Source organism: Hipposideros armiger, unplaced genomic scaffold (genome assembly GCF_001890085.2).
Source record: "Hipposideros armiger isolate ML-2016 unplaced genomic scaffold, ASM189008v1 scaffold_311, whole genome shotgun sequence".
Taxonomy (NCBI): domain Eukaryota; kingdom Metazoa; phylum Chordata; class Mammalia; order Chiroptera; family Hipposideridae; genus Hipposideros; species Hipposideros armiger.
This window is the reverse complement of record NW_017731661.1, coordinates 330602-351314: the sequence shown is the minus strand read 5'-3', so window position 1 is coordinate 351314 and position 20713 is coordinate 330602. Positions and strand designations below refer to the sequence as shown.

Genomic DNA, 20713 nt, shown 5'->3' with positions numbered 1-20713 from the left:
GTGCCATGGTGGCTTGCCCACCTGAACTCCTGGCCCCAGGCTTGCTAATGGCCATGGCAGAAGCTGGATATCTGCCTGGGGTTCTCAATGCCTATGGCTGGGCCAGGAGTGTGGCCTCTGTCCCAGCTCAGGATGTCCCGATTCTCTCTCTGATGACTTGGCTCCCCCCTCGATCCCCCAGAGTCAGTGGACCACAGACCCCACCAGCAATGGAAGGGTCAGCCAAGGGTCCAGAGCGACCTCGTGGATGTGGCCCATGATTCAGACAAGCGGTGGGCCTTCCACGGCCACTGTGCACAGCCAGGTGCTGCGGTCACTGCAGGAGAAACAGATGTTTGCTGGCACCGTTTCTGCTCCCAAAAAGCACAGCCATCTCCGCCCTATCTCCCCTTTGAGGCCTGAGCATGTATTGCTGCTGGCTTTAAGTGAGCTACTCGATCATGGAAGCAGCTTACTCACAAAAGGACAGCACCATGGTCCGCCTGGGGAGCTGAGGCTGGCTGGACCCACCAACCCCACCCAGGAACCTTCCACAGTGCTCTCTGGGTCAGGTTGCTCAGAACTGTCATCGGAGCCACCCCTCATCTTCAGCTCTAACCCAAAACTGGCAAACTGCAGCCGCCTGGCGAGGTCCACAGCCACCTGCTTTTTTTGTAAGGAAAGTCTTACTGGAATGCAGCCACCCTGAAGTATCATCGATGGATGCTTTTGCACTACGTCAGCTGCCTTGAAGGGCTGAGATCAGAGACCCGGAATGGCCTACATATCCCCAAAGTATTTACTATTTGGCCCTTTACAGAAAACGTTTGCCGACCTCTGGCACATCACACTGAGCAGGGTGGCTTTCTTCCCTGTCCCTCCCTGCAAACCTTCAGAAAGTCATTTCAGATTTTGAAGTCATGTCACTTCTGTTATCTTCATTTAATGCTCACAGTCTTCATCATCACACCGATGGTGATTAAAATAATAGTCCTTTATTCTTATCTTAACCCTGGGAAGTTAGGATCTTTGGCTCTTTTGACCTCTGATGTAGTAATAGGCCATTTGTGTCTGTAATTAGATGACTCTCTTCTGAATGGTTATGTAAGTTATTTTATCTTTTAACTTGACCCAGTTTCTTCCCTTTTGCCTGGGCAGCCTTAAGAGCAGGGACTGTCTTCTTCCAAGAGGCAGAGCTTGGTAGAAGCCTGGTCAAGCCCAGAGGTCTCCCCTGCCTCCCCAGGTACATCTGTTCTTCCTCCACCAAACATCTATACAGGTGGCAACTTTTCTCCCTTTCATTGATATTTTCATAGTTTTTATTTTTTAGGTTAGTATGAACCAATATTTATTGAGTATTTAATAATGTTGAGCACAATTGAATCCTTACAACGACCCCCTGTCACAGGTATTTTAACTCTCTCCATGTTACAGTGAGGAACTAAAGCTCAGAGAGGTCAAGTGAGTTGCCCAGAGCCACACAGCTCAGATGTGCCAGTGTCAGGATTCAAACCCCAGGCCTGGAGGTCGGATTCCCACCACTGCCCTATACTGCCTCTCCCTAAGATCCATTTTACAGGTGATTTTACAGTGAGAGGCTTGGGAGACCCTCACAAAACACTCCCTGGTGCCCAACCCCCAGGCAGGACAGTAGGGCCCCTGTGGAGCAATAAGCCAGGACAAGCTCCCCCAGAAGGCTTCGTTTCCCCCCTTCTAATCGTGGGAATCCGGACTGGGGCCCGATCGTGGGTGCTTGGAGCCTCTCTCCGTATTGGCCCCACCTCATGGCGGCTGGAGCTAGAGGCCTGGCCAGCTCAGGAAGTGTGAGGCCCCAGGTCCCATCTGCGGAGGCCTTGCTGCTGCCCGGGCGAGGGACACTGTACCCTGGGACTTCGGGAAGCTGGCTCTAAGAGAACCACAGCCCTTTCTCAAGCTGCCCAAGGGGCCAGGAATAGCTGAGAGAAACAGAGACGTCTTGCCAGGCCCGTGGGTGGCAGCAAGGGTGAAAGGTCACCCAGGAGCAGTGACCAACTATGTACAATGAGTGCAAGGCCCTGGTCTCTAGGAGGGCCCGGGTCCGAGGTGCCACTCACAGCCGTCCCCGTTCAGCCGCCACACCTGCCAGCCCAGGGCAGCCGCTGGTCTGCTTAGGAAATACTCTCTTCCTTTCTGCGTGGTGGCTGTTGCACCTGCTGGGCTGGAAGCTGTTCACAGCCTGCCTCTGGGACTCGCCTCAGCTCTGTTGGTCTGAGGCCAACGAAGTGACAAGGATCCCATGTTGGACCCCGATGTGGCCTTGTCGACCCTCCTGTGGACCTGGGTTTGGCAGCAGCTTGTCAGACGGCAGTCCAGTAGCCTGGCTCCTGCGGACCCCTGGGCCGTGGAAGCCCCCTGCAGAGGTGACCTCAGGCCAGGCCCTGGAGAAACACTACCACGTTTTGTCTCATGGAATGCGCAAGACAACCCCAGTACTGTTTTTGTCTTCCCGGAGAGGGAACGTGCGGCTCTGAGAGGCTGTCACAGGCCGGCGGTGAAGCCTATGAAGCCCAAAAGCTTGGATTCAAACCCAGTCGGTTCACTCCAGAGTTCACATAAGTAGCCTTTAGATGCCAGGCCGCACAGGATTTGGCCCTGGGGACCCTGGTTTTGGCGAGGCAGCCCTGGGAGTGGACACTCTCGTTGCCCATGCTGAGGACTGTCCCGTGGAGACGTGAGCCCAGGCCACCTTCTGGGCCAGTGCTAGTGGAGCTGTCCTGACACAGGTCCTGCAAATACGCTCATGTTCCAAGACAGGGGTTCCTGGATCCCTCCTCCTCTCCTGCCAGCAGAGCAGGTATCCATCTGAGCTCAGGGCCCTGTGGGGTCCTTCCGTTGGCTGCCTCCTCTTCAAGGTGCCCCCCCACCACCCCCTTTTATCTTAAGAACCTCCCACTGCTTTCACTTAGAACTTCCCAAGGGCCCAGGCCTGCCCCTCGGGGGAACACTCAACACAAGGACTTCTCAAAACTAGGAGTGAGGATCCGCCTCAGGTTTTCTCATTTCTGTTCTCAACTCATTATGAATATTCCTCAGGGCTTCGTGATTTAGAAGGACACTGGAGCCTCCTGCGGGTGGATGCTTATACATCTATGACCTGTGTATACGAACAGCCATGCAACAATCGGCCTCTTTTTTCTCCCCTGATATTGCTTAGAAGATTCGCTTCAGAGTCCAGTACCCATTTGACAGGGGGAATAATGGAGGAATCGAGATGATTTCATGCTCCTTGCCTCTACACAGTGGCTTATGCTTTCTGTTCAGATGGTACTCACCCACCTCTATGCCACGAAAGCAGCTCAGGGTCATCTTTGAGACGCAACCCAGAGGTCCTGTCTGAGCATCCTTTCTTAGTCCTAAATGCTCCTCACACCCCACTGCTTCCCCCAGATCTTGGACCTCGTCATTATAGCACTACTCACGATGCACTTGATCAGGAGCTGTGAACATTCACCAGCTAGTTCAGTCTTTCTCAGCACTGACTTCTGACCATCTGGGTTCGTCCCTCGCAGCTAGTACGTGGGAGCCATCCAGCGTTTGCTGAATGAATGGCTGAACTTATTATGATAAAAGTTTGAGAGTTAGAAACCTGGTCATCTTCTTCTGTGTGCCTCAGATAGCCCTTGTTTTTTTTAGAACGTATACTCTAGTTAGAAGCCATCATAGCTACCACAGCGGCCTGACATCATCTGGGCTTTAAGTGTGTTATGTGTCACATGCACAACGATATTTGGTGTGTGCAGTGGGGTCCGAGCCTTATTTTGCAGAGGAGAGAGCTGAGCTTCAGCGAGGTCAAGCGACATGCCCACAGCCCCTCCCTGGATGCAAAGCAACCCCTGTGGACGCAGTGGTTGGCGGGAGTCCTGGTGTTTCATGTTCTTCCCCCCCCATCCCGCCCCCAACTTGCTTGAAGTCCAGCCGGGCATTTTTTTTCTTCTGAATTTCCCCTTCTTTCCTTCCTCCCAAATGGTTAGTTCCAAGCTGTTGCCAGTGTGTCCTATCTGAAAACGTTTGTTTTATTTGTTCATACCACAGATTCCAGAACGGAAACAGTTCTCCGTCCCAAAGATCGAGTCTCCAGAGGGTTACTATGAAGAGGCTGAGCCATATGACATGTCCCTCAACGGTACATCCTGGGGGGCAGGGCTGGGGCTCTGAGGGAGGGTCAACTGCTTCCTACACAGATGCGCGTGCTGGAAGCAGACAGCCTGGGCTGCTGTTATCAGAGAGCATGGCCCAAGTGGAGAACTGGCCACAGAGCACTGGGCTTCTGGTCTGGGGGGAAGCCAAGACCTACAGCAGACGCAGCCGCCTGCAAGGAGGGGCTCAGGATGGTTCACAGCGGTTTACGGGTCTGATGCTTTTGGTGTTCCGGCCTGCATGTTGCTGGATTCAGCACAGAGAGGTGTGTTGGCCCAGGACACCAGGCCCTTATAAGTAGGGAAATGTGGTCAGGCTGAGGCAGAGCCCAGTTTCCAGGGTTCTTTCATTATACGAACAGTTACTGTACTCCCACTGTCTGCCAGGCACGCTTCTAGAAGTCAGGAACTCGGGGTGCTCGGAGAGCTCAGCAGTCACAGCCCTTAGGTACTGTGGGAAAAGACAGACAACAAATAAAGATAGGATGTGTCAGGTGGTGATAAAGATGGAAAACAGCAGGGTCTGGGTTGAGGCAGGAGAGGGGTGTTATTTTAAATGGGGAAGGCCTTACATAGTGTGACCTTGAATGAAGTGGGTGGGGCAGAGAACTGCAGGAAGAACTTTCCAGATAGCATAGTCCATGCAAAGGCCCTGAGGCAGGAGAGCTCTTGGCAAGTTTGAGGAACAGCAAGAGGGCAGGGCCAATGTAGCAGGTGAGGTGGAGGGAGGGGAGAGACGGGAGATGGGGACGAAGAAGCCAGCTGCAGGCCACAGTGAGGACTTTGGCTTCCCTCTGAATGAGACCCCAAGCTTTTGGAGGGTTACTTGGTGGCTGAGCTAACTTAGGTATTAAAAAGATTGCCTGTGCTATGAGGGCAGGGCTCATGCTGGAGCCATCTGTCCTTGGCTAGTGGTTCTCAGCCTGAGGAAGTCACATCAGAAATGGTCTTGGCGTAGGAATTGTTTAACACAGAAAAGCCCCAAAGGCTCTGGAAGGAAGAGATGATTGTGACCCTATTCTCCTGTGCAGCTGGACTCCGGTCCTCTCATTCTCCCCTTTTTACCTCCTTCTCTTTCCTTTCTTTGTCAGTGAAAGGTCTTTGAAAGCATAAAGCGATTTGCCAGTGTAAGAGATGAGGCTCCCTGGCAGTGGGGATGAACTTGGCTGAAGGGGGTGGCGTCATTGGTTCCATAAAGAATAGGACCCAGGATGAGAAGGGCGCAGGATTCTTCTCTTTCTTTGGAATTGTGTGGGAGGTGAGGGCCTGTTTGGTCTGAGGTTATTTTCTTCTAAGAGGCGGGTTTAGTGGGCAGATGTCACTTGAACCTACTGAGTGCGTGAGGCGTTGCCGTGTCACCAGCTGAGCTGTGATTTCAGACCAAAGCTGAGGGTGTGGTGCTGCTGTCTGGCTGCGTCTGGAAGGTGGAAGCAGTGACTCACCAGGGTGAGCGCCTCACCTCTCTGCTTCTTCAGCCCAGCTGTCTCGGGTGTGGCCCGTGCCAGCTGGGGCCTGCCGCCCAGACACTCCCGGGGGCCTGTTTGCGGGGCAGACACTTCACCTCGACACAAACAAGTGGTCAGAAGGACCTGAGCTGCTCGGTGTCTGTTTCTGAACTATGAATTCATATTGGTTTTTGCCAAGATGGGGGTTGGGGTGGGGGGTCATCGTAAGGGCAGCTGAAACGCAGCAAGGGGTTTGGGAAGATACCAGATTGTCTGTCCTCTCCTGCCAGGACTAGGGCTGGCAACACTTGCCTCACAGAGGGGCCTTCACTTGTGATATAAATCGGCCCACCCCCAGTCCCTACCTGTCGTCCCCCATACCTGTTTGAGCAACGAGGAGCGCAGGCCAGAACAGGGAAAATGACTGCTGGCCTCTGGCCCCTTTAGTTCGTTGGCCAGCAGCGATTTTGCTGACTTCCTGCAAAAGACCAGCACCTGACATTCTTGTCCTGCTATTTCAGCACTGTCCCCACACTGCTCCACAGAGTCAGGTGCCTGTCTCTGAGTAAAACTTTAATAAGTGCCCTGTCGACCTGTGCAGGGGATAATAGTGTCTGTCCTGCTTGTCTACGATATCAGCACCTTCGCTGATGTCTCCTGTTGGGGGAATGACAGCTGCTGTAACAAGTAATTCTCTCTGAGTTCACAGTAATAATACACATCTGCTTCTCACTCCCAGACAATTCAGCATGGATATTACTGGTCAGCAGGCAGTGTAGGTACCCAGGCTCCTTCCAGTGCGGGTTCGGCCGCCCTCTGAGGCCACAGGAGCCTCTGCACAGAGAGAGTGGAGAATCCCCATGTGCTTTTTAAAAGCATTAACCAGAAGTGACACACACCGCTTCTACGCACATTCCATTGGTGGCAAGTAGTCATATGGTCATCTCTGGATGTGAACAGGTAGGAAATGAAGTCTTTGGCTGGGCTGGGGTCTCTCCTGACCAGCCCCCACCTCCAGTGGGAAAGCGCTAACTTCCCGTGGTCAGGCAGCCACGCCGCCACACCTGGGCCCCTCTCCGGGTGTCTCTGCACTTGGGTCTGTCCCTCTCTTCATCCTGTCTCTCTCCATCTTGCTTTTGTCTGTGCTTCTGGATATCATACAGGTCATTCTGGCAGATTTCCCCCCACTGGAGTCCCCAGATGGGTGCAGGTGCCCGAAGGAGTCATTTACGCCACGATCACCTTAGGTACTGCTTGTCCCGGAGCTGGAATGCCATTGATTCTGTGCCTGCTGCCTGGCTCTCAGAGACGGGGTGCATGCCCCGAGCATGGCCTCTGCCCTCTCCCCGTCCCTGTCCCTGTGCCCTGCATGCCATGTGCCGTGCTTCCAGGAGAGACTTCTGCTGCTTTCCACAGACCCTGCCTGTGGCCTCTGAAAGCATGGCTGAAGGACTCAGAGTGCTGCATGGTTGTTGTGCCCTCTGTCCCTCAGGACAGGTTACAGGACACAGTGGGAGGCAGCCCACCTGGGGACAGCGAAAATGGGGTGGAATTATCTGATCATCCTGCCTTTCACTCCTCTTTACCCTGGGACCCTAGTATCTGTTTTAAGAAGATCCTACATTTATGGTGGTGTTGTGATTGCTCTTAGAGAGAAATAAAATTAATGCATTTGTCTGAAATGTCCAGGTAGCTTGAGGTACTATGATTTGTCGTTTCTTCTCCGCTTCCCCAGACCCCTCAGAGGAAGAACAGGTGTTAGATTTCTCCACGGAACACGTGAGGTAGCCCTAGAAACACAAAATGGCGAGGGGATTGGGCCACCACTCAACTCCATAGCCTGCCCCGCTCGTTTTTCTTACTGAAAGAGGTGTCCCAGTGACATTGCATCATTCTTCTCATGTCCCTTATTGTACAGATAATCCAGTAAGGACTTTTAAAAAAATAAAGTCACCCTGATCCTACCACCAGATCCAGTCAACTACCTTGAGTCCTCCCTGTTGCCTTTGAGCACGGATCTGTTTGCATATAGAATTTTAAATGTGCTTTCTCACTTAGCCGTCATATTTATCGAGTTTATCGGATTGCAGAATAGCCTCAGAGTTCTCATTGATCACAGTTGCATGGTATGCTCCTAAGTGGATGAAATCATACTCGCCCCATTCCCCTTCTGCTGACTGTTAAATTGCACTGGAATGAATATCTTAATGCATTTAACCTTCCCCCTCTTCCTTCCTTTTTAAAAAACTAGTTTCCTAGCATAAACTCCCAGGACCGGGATTACTAGGTGAAAGGGTATGGGTGTTTTGATGGCTCTTGAAACAACAGGCTACCGGACTGTTTCTGAGAGGCTTGAGTTCATTTATGTTGCCACCAGCAATAGGAGGGTTCAAGGTCCCCCACGGGGTAGCACCACTATTTTCAATCTTTGCTTATTTAATAGGTGTGAAATTATGAACTGTGCCACATTTTTATTAAGCCACGAAGGGGAATGGTACCACACTGCTTTTAAAGAAAACTGATATGAAAATATTTAAAGTGTTATTTTTAAATATTAAAACAACGTAAAACACGTTTTCATTGGCAAAACTACGCAGAGTAACTGTGGCATTGGCCTCATTCCATTTTCCTGTATTCAAACTCAAATGTGGTTCTGTTTTCTGAGTATGCAGGAACTTAGCTACGCAGATAGTAGCAGGGGCTTCTGCTGAAGGAAAGACAGGGGGCCTGTGGGCTGTCACTTTTCTGAAGGGCATCACCGGGAGGAAAGAGAGGCTTCATTTACCCTGACGCAAGGAGACAGAACATATCTGTAGAAGTCGCAGGGAAATGAGCAGACGGTGGGCCCACTCTAACTGATAGAGCTGCCCAGTAATGGAACCAATTGGAAGGTAGTGAGCTCCCCATCCATGGAGAATTCAAGCAGAGGCTGCAGCAGTATCGTGGTTACAATGGGCAGGCTTCCTGTGCTGAGCCAGGGGTTGGACCAGGGATCCTGGGGTTCTCTGTCTCCTTCTTTCTGGGCGTTTTATTGATTTAATTTTTTCTTTACCTAGTGTTTGTTGGCCTTGAATAGCATAGTAAGGCCTGGAGAACAGAGCAACTCTTGCAGGGTGGTGGAGGGGCAGAAACTGAGGCGTGTGGAGTGTCCATAGATTTGGGTGCAGTTTGTGCTTGGTGAGTTTTGGGATTCTTTTGAACAGAACAGAAATGTGAGGTTGGCGCGCTGCCAGAGGCAGAGAAAGCATATGAGTTGGAAAGGTGTAGGGGGAGTGACGTTTGTGCTGAGAGGTGTTCAGTGGGGAGGGAAAGAGAATAGAGTCTGTGGAGGATGAGGGTAGCTTTTTAAAAGGGTTATGACCTGAAGGAGCGCATTGAGACATGGGAAGGTGGCCCCTTCCCCAGAAAGTCATTTCCTGCCTTGGTTTATTTTGCCTTTTATTTATGAGGAGCCACATCCCCTGGCTGCTCCCAGGACAGAGCCAGGGACAGAGCAGGCCCAGCAGGGGAGGCAGCTGGTGGCGGCTTGTCACGTGCCCGGCTCGCGGCTCAGCTGGCCACCCCTTCCTCCCGGCCCCTTGAAATGAGAGTGCCAGGCCCGGAGAACCCAGAAGGATCCTCACCCCACTGCGTCAACCTTCAGCTGCGGAAACAGGCCTCGAGTGGGCAACTTGCCTTTTCCAGAACATACTGAGGGCAGTGACTTCTGAGAGGTTTCTGTGGAGTCTGAGATGACAGGATTTGAGGAGGGAACGGGAGAGACTCCTGGTTTGATTTGTGTCTGTGGCCAGAGGCAGCATCCAAGAAGCTGTGGTCAGGGGTTTGGGGCCAGAAAGCCTGCCTGGGTGTGTGGCTGACAGCTGTGGAGCTGGTTCAAGGGCATGGAGGGGCAGGTGGGTTGTGGCCTGAGGACCAGTGGCCGCTCCGGCCTGCTGCCCTCCCTCCCGAACAAACCAGCATGTTTCGGAGCATCCGCTGCCTGGCAGGGCCCTGACCGAGTGGGTCTTCTTTGCAGAGGATGGAGAGGCTGTGAGCAGCTCCTACGAGTCCTATGACGAGGAGGAAAGCGGCAAGGGCAAGTCGGCCCCCTACCAGTGGCCCTCGCCTGAGGCCAGCATCGAGCTGATGCGAGATGCCCGCATCTGTGCCTTCCTGTGGCGCAAGAAGTGGCTGGGGCAGTGGGCCAAGCAGCTCTGCGTCATCAAGGACACCAGACTCCTGGTCAGTTGGTCTCAACGTCGTGTTCTGGTTTCCTCTCTCTCTCCGGGGGAGGGGATGGTCCCTGATACCAGGTGGTTGGTGCCTTTGCTATTGGAGTTTCACCTCTCCCTAACCTGACATTGTACGTAGACCTTTGCGTGCATGCACAAAGGTGCTTAAAATTTTGATTTGTATGATTATTGCCAAAGAAATAATTAAATCTGATCCAACATCTAAGAATGTGTTTTTTCTAACTAGGAAAGTCTAGTAGTTTTCATCACTGTCAAAGGGGACTGTGGTTACCACCCCTCCCCGCATCCTATCCCGTACACGTTTTTTCCAGGGACCTTTTTGTTCTCTGGTCTGAGGGCTCATTTTTTCCTCCCATCCAGGCCCCAAGAAGTTTGGGGCAGAACTTGCTGCCCGGCCCCAATTCTGGCTACGGCATTTGTCTGTGCAGCCTGAGAATCATAGGTGAGGTGTTTTCTCAGAAGTTGCAATAGCTTGAATTACTGATTATAAGGCAAGACCCAGAAAGGAATCAGAAAATATTACTCTGACCACAGCCCTATTTCCTGTGATTTTAAATTAAAAGTCACGGTTTGATGTCCTGATGTGAAGCCCCACGGCATCATTATAGACACCCATTTTTCACTGGTCACAACGTGCCCTGCTCTGTGCAGATGTGCCTTTGGGTGATCCTGTCACGTGGCCCTGTGAGGCCCCCCATTTTACAAGTGAGAAACCGAGGGGCACAGTATTTCCTCTAGTAGAGGAAGAAAGTCCCCTCCTTTCTCTGCTAACGACATCATCTTCCTAACTAAGCAGATGATAAGCTTAGTCTTCACTCCCTACAGACCCCTTTTCTGGGGGAGCTGAGCATGAAATGCAGAGAGGTGGAGAAGGGGGAGAAGCATGTCCCACCCTGGATCCCTGAGAGTTGCCCACAGAGAGTTGCCCACAGAGGACACGTTTTAGGAGCCAGCCCAGGCCTGTCGTGAGATTAGAGCAGCTCAGATAAGCAGGTGCTGGAGCCAGTGAGAAGGAGGCTTGAAGGAGGCTGAGAACAAGAGTTGCTGATATTTGAGGTGACAGTTTTGGACTTGCACTAGGGTGTCTGGCGCTTTGGTTTTGTTGGGGCATAGCCCGGCTCCCCGTGGGCCCCACATGCCCAGCAGCCCCTCCTCTGGCTGGGCCTGGCACCCCTGGCAAAGCAGTGTCTCGTCTCTTCCAGTGTTACAAATCCTCCAAGGACCACAGCCCTCAGCTGGACGTGAACCTGCTGGGCAGCAGCGTCGTGTACAAGGAGAAGCAAGTGCGGAAGAAGGAACACAAGCTGAAGATCACGCCGATGAACGCCGACATGATCGTGCTGGGCCTACAGAGCAAGGACCAGGCTGAGCAGTGGCTCAGGGTGAGGGAGCCGCCAGGCCGCTAGGAAACAGGCCTGCTCCCTGCTAGGGCTCCCGGGGTCCCTGCAGTTCTGGCTGTCCAGCTTTTCCCAAAGGGATGGATGTTGTTGAGGGCAAAGGGCCTATGAGCCTTCCGGTTCCCAGGGCCTCCTGTGTGCTAAGTGTAGCCGTCAGTCTTAGGGAAATGGATTGCAGCACCCTGCCACCAAGTCTGTGTGCTTCTCAGTCACCTGGACTTGGGCTCTGGTTGAAATCATTTTGTCTCCCGGCTTCTAGTGAGACATCACCAGCCTCCTTATGAAAGAAGGACAGATGTCACTGCCACTTGTTTAGTACTTAACCATGGGCCATACACTTTAAGTAAATTTAACCCACCTAACCATGTTGCAGGGAGCTAGCTGGGTCATGTTAATGTCCCCTTTTTGGAATGGGGAGTAAGGCTGAGAGAGATGAGGTCACCAGTCATGGTCACCTGGCAAGTGAGTGGCAGCATCGGGTTGCAAACCTAGAACTGTCTGGCCAGAGTCCTGTGTCCTACCCGCACCCATGCACACGGTCAGCTCGGCCTGCTCTCACCGTGATGTAGCACCTGGGAACGCCTGCCTGTCCCGTATTAAAGATGAGCTGGACAATTCCAGAGGGATAAGGTTTGCACCAAGAAGGGGCCGCCAGTTACAGAGGGATCTCCAGGTCCAGCAGGGCCCCTGGTGAGGCCAGAGAGAGCCAGAGTCCCTTCCCTCCTTCCTGCTGCCCCCTCCGTGTCACAGCCACACTGATGCATTTCCGGGGCACCCTCCACTCCATCTGTATACACACAGATGCTTGCATGCATACACACTTGCAGACACACACACACACACACACACACACACACACACACAGAAATACACTCTGCTCTCACTCCCAGTTCCCAGCAGTGTTCCTGCCCCCTCCGTGTCACAGCCACACTGATGCATTTCCGGGGCACCCTCCACTCCATCTGTATACACACAGATGCTTGCATGCATACACACTTGCNAGTAATACACTGCTCTCACTCCCAGTTCCCAGCAGTGTTCCTGCTCAGACCCACCTGTCCTTCCCCTAACTCCCAGCCTCCCTCCCCAACTCTCACGCCCTCTTCCTGAGTCCCTTCCCCACCCCCACCCCCTACCCCCATCTTGCTGGTGGTTTAAAGACAAGAACACTTTGAGAAGACACAGCCTCCCTGTTGGCCTCCACAGAGAGGCCCTTTCCTTCTGGTCAGATGCACACAGAGGTGAACTTGGCCGTAGGGCCTGACTCCTGAGAAGCTGCACACACTTGCAGTTGGGTGCAGTTGGGTGGGCTGGTTAGCCTGTCCAGTGGGCTCAGGACCAGATGCATCTGTTTTGTCAAATCTGCCTCCTGCCCTGGGCCTCTGAGTCTCAACTCTGCATAATCGTACCTATGCCTACAGGGCAAGGCAGGTATATGACAGTAAATAGGAGATGGTGAGTACGGAACAGGAGTCCCAGAAAAGGCAGGCACAGGCAGAGCTCTCTCAGAGAAGCAGAAACCCCGCGCCCTTGAACCTGGACCCCTGACTTTCTATGCTTCCCCTGGGCAGGGCGACCGTGTATCTAGGCCCCAGCTAATAACGATGGTAACGATCCTGCCTCCCCTGTGCTGGGTACTTTACACACGAGTCCTCACAGCTGCCCGTGGCGGACGTGTTATCCCATCTTACAGAGGTGGTGTCTGAGGCTTAGGCCCAAGGCCAATCTCAAGAGTAAGAAATGCCTTAAGTTTCCCTGACCCCAGGGCCATTCTTCCTTTATGTTCTTTGGCTTTTTAGATTTTAACCTCTTTCCATAAACTGCTCTAGGCAGAGACTGAAAAAGAAGCGTCTTTGAAATCATGCTTGCTACGTCTTTATCCCCAAAGGGCTTCTGGTGCTGCGGTGTGTTTATGGCTACTCTGGGCTGTTAGCCTCTGGGAATCCCCCAGGTGGCCCCTGGCTCAGAGTTGGGCTGCAGCTTAGTGTAACCAGAGCCACCTCTGACCTGTGTGCCCCCACCTAGGCCTGCAGAGCTGAGGGCTGGCTGCTCTAGTCATCTTTGGGCTTTGTTATAAAAGCCCACCCTCCCCACCCCCAGAATATGTGGGGGCCTGCAGGAGAGAGGGCCTAAGCAACAACCCCTTGCCCACCCTGCCCCCACTGCAGCCTGCCCAGCCAGGTCCCAGGCCACATGTGGGCCAGGTGTTGGGGTGGGGTGGTTCTCTGTGCTTGGGAAAGCGTGCACCTTCTCGCTCACCTCTACCCACTCTCTCCTGGCGTTGGGGGCACCAGCTTCAGTTGGGCTGTGAGTGCAGACCAGGCCGGAAGAGCGTTGGGGGCCTGGGCCTCTGCTGACAACTTTCCTCTTCCTTCAGGTCATCCAGGAGGTGAGCGGCCTGCCTTCAGAAGGCACGTCCGAGGGAAACCAGTACACCCCAGATGCCCAGCGTCTCAACTGTCAGAAGGTAAGTCTCCACTCCTCCTGGAAGGACAGTTCAATTCCATTTATTCTCCGTAAAATTTAAACGTATAAAATTGGGAGCTTTGTTGTAGCATTTCAATCCAATTAGTAAGAAACGTGCAATGCTTAGATAAAGGCAGAAACGTCAGCTTGGCAGGAAACGAATGAAATGGATACAGACCTACAGTATTTTCTTGCTTGGGTGGGGGGTGGGGGCGAGCTTTACAGAGATAAGTCACTTTGCCCTCCATTCTTCAGCAGGGGGATTTATTTTTTGAGGCTCTTTCTCCCCACTTATGCCCCAGTAGAGGTCCCGGGGCTGGGGGAACTGTCTCCATGTTGATCCCAACCAAAAGGCTCTAGTGCTAATTTGCGTGGAGCTGTAGGGCTTCTGCTTACAGTTCAAAGTCAAGGAAGCTGGGTGGGGTGTTAGCCCAGGGGGAGGCCTCACACGTGGGGTCATGTCCGGTTCCATGTCCCCGAGTCTCTGCAGGTAGGTGCCCTGAGGCCTGAGGGTCACTGTGGCTCATCTTGGGGTCCCCACCCCAGCAGGGAGGAAAATAGAGGGCATGCAGGGCGCTCAGCAGGGAGGAGGCCCCCTGTTCTTTGGGAAGGCAACGGCCACCCCCAGTAGAGAAATACCCACGGCCCTTCTAGAGTGACTCAAGAGGGGCTGTTTCAGTTGTCTCACTCATTCTTTGGCCATCGACAAGAAACAAAAACCGGAGTACACTTGGGTTTTCTTCACATTGTGGTGAGATACAGGAGCTCTCCCTGGCCAGGTACCTCCGTCCTTGGTCCCGCCTGAGGTCGGTCCCATTGATTGGGGTCCCTTGGCTTGTTTTCCAGAGAGCTGGAGCAAGTGGTTCTAGAAAAAGCCTGACTGGACTAATCTGAGTGCTTCCTGGTCTAACAGCAGCAGCAGCTCCTGCACTCCTGCAGGGACTATCTCTTGTTCCCAGCAGCCCCGGGGAACGCAGACAGGGGTATTAGCCCTGTGTCACACACAGGCAGAGTGGGCTCCGAGAGCCACCTGGCTGGAGAATGGTGCAGCCTGCACCCACGTCATGGTCTGGCCCCTGTGCAGACGGGGTGGCCCTTCTCTGAAGCCTGATGTGTTGGTAGCACAGTCAGCTCTCAAAAGTCTCCTTCATGCTCCAGGTATGGGTGGTCCCCAGCTTGACAGCAGCTTCATTTAGGATGCTGACTCTCATGCCACCCCTGGGGGTGGCCACCTGCCCTCCCCACAGGCCTCAGGGCCACTGTCACATCCGGCTGTGCAGCCATTTCGAGAACTTGTGAACAAGGCGAAGGCGCTCTGGACAGGGCAGGGAATGTTAGGAAGGGCGGGTGAAGGCCGGTCCTCCAGAGAGCCCCAGAGGGAAGCCCGGCCAGTGTCCCCCCACAGGAACCTGGACTCCAGGGTGACCCCCTGGCCTACATTCAAGAGTAATCTATTATTTCCTCTTAAATTGTGATCTCCTAGGTAGGCATTCCCAGGTAAGATCACCCACTTCTCTCTCTCTCTCTCTTCCACAGCCAGATATAACTGAGAAGTACCTGTCATCCTCAGAGTATGGAAGCTCCGTAGATGGCCACCCTGAGGTCCCAGAGACCAAAGATGGTACCGACGCTATGGCCTTCAGCCTAGGATGGGGAGGGGAGGGGATCTCAAGCCCATTGAGGGTTGAGACTCGGCTGTCTGGCTTAGCTCTAATGAGTTTTAACAGCTAATTCCAACATGCCTCCAATTTATAAACTATTTGGAAAAACCACAGCTGGCAGATTCAGGAAAGAGGGAGAGATGACCAAATTGAAGTTTCATGAGTTGCTAGGGATAGAATATTCTCTTATCTCTTCTTATTTGCTAGCCATATTTCAAATTGCAAGTCTCTTTGAGCCAATACAGTCTATAAAGATTGCCAAGTGCTGACACATTCTATAAAAGAAGTTGGTGTGCCCCTCTCAAGTGTGTGATTGTAGAGACACCTGACTCTGGCCTGTGGATCCTGGTTTGGGGAGCAGGCGTGTGTGTGTGTGTGTGCGCATGCGCACACGCGCGCGCACATGCAGGGAGGGGCAGATGTGGTGGGAGGGGTCTACTATTTTTTCCACCTTTCATAAGGGCGGGTCGGTACGCTGTGGGCAATGCTAATGGCTTTTTCGCTCATCTTGACAGTCAAGAAGAAATGTTCTGCTGGCCTCAAACTGAGCAACCTAATGAACCTGGGCAGGAAGAAATCTACCTCACTGGAGCCTCCAGAGAGGTCCCTCGAGACAGCCAGTAAGAACTGTAGCCGCCTCCTTGTCCGCTGGGATGGAGCCCATGTCCAGGAAGGCAGCTCAGATGGTCAAGGCGGGGGTCTTAGGTGTTGCTAGAAACATCTCTTGGGATGGTGAGCCCACAGCCCACCGTTTGTTTATCTTCACTGCAGGTAGTTCTCATGTCTAACCAGACCCTCTCTTGCTGCAATGCAGGATCCTTTGTGGAAGTCAAGGGTAACTGATTGCTGTCCTCCTAATGGTCTTCAAAAATCTGTGCGTTTGCTCAATGTTTTGAGGGCATGGCAGGCACAGTGTTAGGGAAAGGGGACCAAGCAGAGAGAGGACACAGTCCTGAGAGCTTATAGCTCAAGAGAGATGATAGCTTTCTACCTGTGACCACATACCTGCTGTCTTAGTCGCTTGAAGGACTTGGGGACAGAAGGAACCTTTCCCACTCTGGGCAGACATGGACTCCTGGACCCAAGCCTTGCAGCTTGGACGGGAGCTGAGTGGGCTGGGATGGCGCCCATGGGCAGGAGCAAAGACTCTGAGATGCAAACTGGTGAGATGCATTCAGGGGCCGACAAACGCCCATGTGGCGGGGGCAGAGGGTGTGTATGGGTGTTGGTAGACACTTACAGGTCATTTCTACTGCCCTCATTCAGCCTTGAGGAAACTAACGGAGGAGAGAGAGAGACCTTTCTCAGAAAACACCCTGGGGTGCGCCTGTGTCCTGGCGTGCAACCTGGGGCTTATTGCTTGAGCTCTCCCCAGGGCCTGAAGGTCATTACTGTCCAGCTTTGAGCCCTTTCATCTTCCTCACGGAACCCATGTTCCTGCTGGGCTCTGTCCCTGTGCCCCTGTTTGTTTTGTTTGAGGCCTGCCAGGCGGCCATGTGCAATGGGAAGGCAGCCGCCGGGGCCTCACCTTTGGAGCCTTCTGCGTCCCAGCCAAGGCACCGGGTAATGGCCTGCTGTGCCAGTGCCCTCAGGGCATGGTGTTGGGCAGGGGAGCCTGGTCCCAGTGAGTCACTTGGGGAACTGTGGCTGGCTCAGAGCTGCAAGTTATTCAGCAGTGAAGCGTGCTGCTGTCCCCTGTGGCTGGGGAAGGGTCAAAGAGACCATACGTGCTCTCCTTCCTGGGACTCAGCCAGCATCAGAGCTCCCATCTCTCTTGACCCAGAATTCTCTCTGGTCCACAGAACTGTGATGGGTGAGTGAGGTGTCTGCCCAGATGAGCCAGAGGTCGTAGATCCTGGTCTGAAATTCTTTGCTACCTGGTTGTGATGTTCACAAGGCTCTGAGAAATCCATGATCCCTACTGTGTGGCCAGCACTGGGTGGGTAGGGAGGTGGCCATGCACTTGGACCCTGCTGCACGAGTCTAGTTCATCCCAGCTAAGGTTCTGAGCAGCTGCCAGGCCCTTAGGGTAGAGAATGCATCTGCACTGAAAGCCAATGCCCCTGGGAAGGTGAGCGGCACAGAGAGCGATGTCAGCCACCACCCATGGGACATGCAGACCATCCTGAAGACTGGATTTTACTCATCTTCGTAGCCCCAGGAACAAAGCTGTGCTTGGCACATGGTGTCAGGTCCCTAAATGCTCATCTAATTGGGAAGTGGGGAGAAGCTTATCCTCTTCTTGGGAAGCTGAACCCAACCCGCGCAGCCATTAGAGAAAGAATAGTAAGGGATTGTGTGAGGGGTCCTGGCAGCCTCTCTGTGCCGACAGAGAGGGGCTCTCTGCTGGAGAGGCCCCAGAGAGCAGTGCCTGGCTGCTGGAGATGAGCATGGCACGTGCCTGCCCCTGACAAGCTCTGTGTCCAGCTGCAGCCTGGCCTGGAAGCAGAACTTCTCTGCTGTGGATCCACGTGTTCTGAGGGCAGGCAAAGCGGGGCGTGCAGGGCCCAGGGAGGGCCAAGGCCCGCTGCCTTGGGGAGGATGGCAGGGACCTGGCCAAGGGGAGGAGGGCTTTGCGGGCTGAGACTGGTGGGACCCAGGGATGGCAAGGCCGTCACGGGAGCTGGAAAGCAAAGGCTGTGGAGGCAGGGGGGGGGTTTGCCCCTGCTGGAGACCCTCTGTGGGGCGAGCTTTCTGCCTGTGGCCTAATTGACCAGAGGCAGAAGGAGGGTGCTGCAGCCGGGCGCTCACTGCCATGGAGACGAGGCCTCAGATGGGGGTTCCTCCGTCCTGTAAACGTACGTCGTGGCCTGGCCTCGTCCAAGACGCAGCTCACTTCCCTCCGGACACACCTTTGGCAAAAACCAATGGAGCTGTGCTGCCCACCCTCCGAGGGTCTAGCTGCTCACATGGAGGAGGGAAGAAACAGGCTATGAGATTAGCCTCTGTGAGTTAAGAACGTTTCTCAGGCAAAGCGTGACAAGTCTTGGCACGGAGGCTCTGGGGGAGCCCCCGGGAGGCCCAGGGGCAGTGGCAGCCTGGACACCTGTCGCCAGCCACACCCTCCTGCAGCCACATCCTCTCCTGCAGGTTACCTGAACATACTGGTGAACAGCCAGTGGAAGTCACGCTGGTGCTGCATCAGGGACAGTCACCTGCACTTTTACCAGGACCGGAACCGGAGCAAGGTGGCCCAGCAGCCCCTCAGCCTGGTGGGCTGTGAGGTGGTCCCGGACCCGAGCCCGGACCACCTGTACTCCTTCCGCATCCTGCACAATGGCGAGGAGCTGGCCAAACTGGAGGTACTGAGGCCCGTGGTGGCAGGAAGGGCGGGGAAGTTGAGGCTGCTCGCGGCAAGTCCTGGAGACCCAGTGTAGATGTGCATTATTTTTGTTTCCTCTGCCTGAGATTGTTTGCATTTTTGAAACATTTCCATTCCCTTTCTGACCTCAGGGTGGTTGTGTTCTGGGAGCGGACAATGAGCTACTTCCTGCACTTAGGGAGGGAGTATTTATAACTCCCGAGCTGCTGGGAAAACCTTCTGGGGATTCACAGTGGGTTTGATTTAGTTTGTGTATCACCAGATGGAGCCCAGTACACAAAAATGACGACCGTTAGGGCTTATCGGAGGGGAAGAATCAGGTTTGTGATACAATTACGCTTTTCCCACTCCCCACCCTCTGTGTAATGTAATGTCACATTTACAAAATAAGAGGTGACATAATGCCTTGCATTGAGTTGGGTGGGCCCCAGCCAGAGTTAAGCACAGAAACACACCACACTCCCCAGTTCACACCTTTTCATCTACTCCAGAGGTCTTCATTCCAAATTTTGCTCCAGTACTGCCCTCTGGTGGCTAAAAGATCCACATCCCAATTGCTTCTCAGGGGCAAGTTTTGCACATCTGTCCCCTAGACTGATATCTGCTTAGTATGATAACATGTAAACAAGACAGGAAAGCTCCCTGCCTGCATGGAACTTACATTCTAGTGTGAGAGTGGGATGCTATTCAATTAATTACCCAATTGATGACTTAATAACAGTTGCTGAAAAAAACGGTAGGGTGGGTGCTGTGGCTATGAGTGAAAGCCGGTGTGCTGGGGGTGGGGGCGGAAGCATGTGTGACCAGGCTGGGAGGGGAGGGGGATTGATCCTAAGAGCAATGAATGGGAGACCCTGAGGGGCTTCAAGGGAGGCTTGACATGCTGAGAGGTACATTTTGAGATGCCTCCTTCAGCTGTTGGAGGGGATGGGCCAGGTGGAAGGGGGGATAAGGGACAATATGAACTTGTTAAGAAACTGTTCCCATTGCCCAGGGCAGAGATGGTGGTAACAGGAACTAGGGGATGACTGTGAAAAGCTTTATTGAGAAACCCACTTGAAAATAAATGGGAAAAGGAAACCAGCTAAATATCCAACCCAGCTCATAGCTGCCTCCAGGATTCAGAGAGCACAGCAGGAGGTGTTGGAGCTGTGTTGTGTAAGATGAAGTGGTAGCTGTTTTTTCTCACGAAACTAAACCTGTAGTATTTATAGAATTCCCATTTTTTTCTCATTATAAAGGCAAGAAACAACACTGGCATTTTAATAGAAATATCCAGTGTATGTATTTGATTAGAATGCATTGTCCCCTGGGAAAAAAAGAAAACAAAACCCAAGCCCCAATTTCCATGGGATTTAGTTCATGATTTAGAGGAGACTGTTGCCCTGGTGTAAGGTATTTAAGACATCTTGACTCTTGAAACTGTAAACAAAAATAAATTTGAATTTCGTTATTTCTTAGCAGGGGATCCAGGCAGTGACGTATGTAGGGATTAGGGTGATACCCTGACATGTGACAGTTCAAAACATAGAGGTGTCAACCTAAAATGCATGTAATTTTAATAGTTCTGTCCTTGTCCATTAGTGTTCTAGAAATACATGTATATAAATCACACGTGGTGCTTGTGATTTATAAATGTCCATCGCATCCAAGTATCACTAATGGCAGGAAGTGTTAGTTGGGGTCCCTGAGGGATGGGGTAGACTGGTGAAAATTAGAGAGCGTGGCCCCAGGCTCTCTGAGATGCCTTGCCCAGGCTAAGTATCAGGGCAGGGGTGCCGTTCTTGCCCAGTGAGGGGCTGGGCACACTCCAGACCTGCCATGTCCCTCTCTGTCTCCCCCTAGGCCAAATCTTCTGAGGAAATGGGCCACTGGCTAGGCCTCCTGCTCTTGGAGTCGGGCTCTAAGACAGACCCAGAAGAATTCACCTACGACTATGTGGATGCAGATAGGGTTTCCTGTATTGTGAGTGCGGCCAAAACCTCTCTGCTGTGAGTATGAAGGGCCTTGTGCTTTACACCCTCCCTTTCCCAGTC

The 20713-nt window shown here is 53.1% G+C and overlaps 1 protein-coding gene across 1 annotated transcript in view; it reads left to right on the top strand.

The window, feature by feature from the left end:
* Positions 1 to 20713, top strand: part of AFAP1L2 (actin filament associated protein 1 like 2) — a 38935-nt gene that overhangs the window by 12818 nt on the left and 5404 nt on the right. Inside the window, exons 6-14 of the mRNA XM_019660090.1 lie at positions 4051 to 4141; positions 6763 to 6846; positions 9615 to 9820; positions 11034 to 11213; positions 13606 to 13695; positions 15231 to 15315; positions 15871 to 15975; positions 18446 to 18657; positions 20523 to 20668. Coding sequence (XP_019515635.1) covers positions 4051 to 4141; positions 6763 to 6846; positions 9615 to 9820; positions 11034 to 11213; positions 13606 to 13695; positions 15231 to 15315; positions 15871 to 15975; positions 18446 to 18657; positions 20523 to 20668 — 1199 coding nt within the window. The remainder of the gene's footprint in view (positions 1 to 4050; positions 4142 to 6762; positions 6847 to 9614; positions 9821 to 11033; positions 11214 to 13605; positions 13696 to 15230; positions 15316 to 15870; positions 15976 to 18445; positions 18658 to 20522; positions 20669 to 20713) is intronic.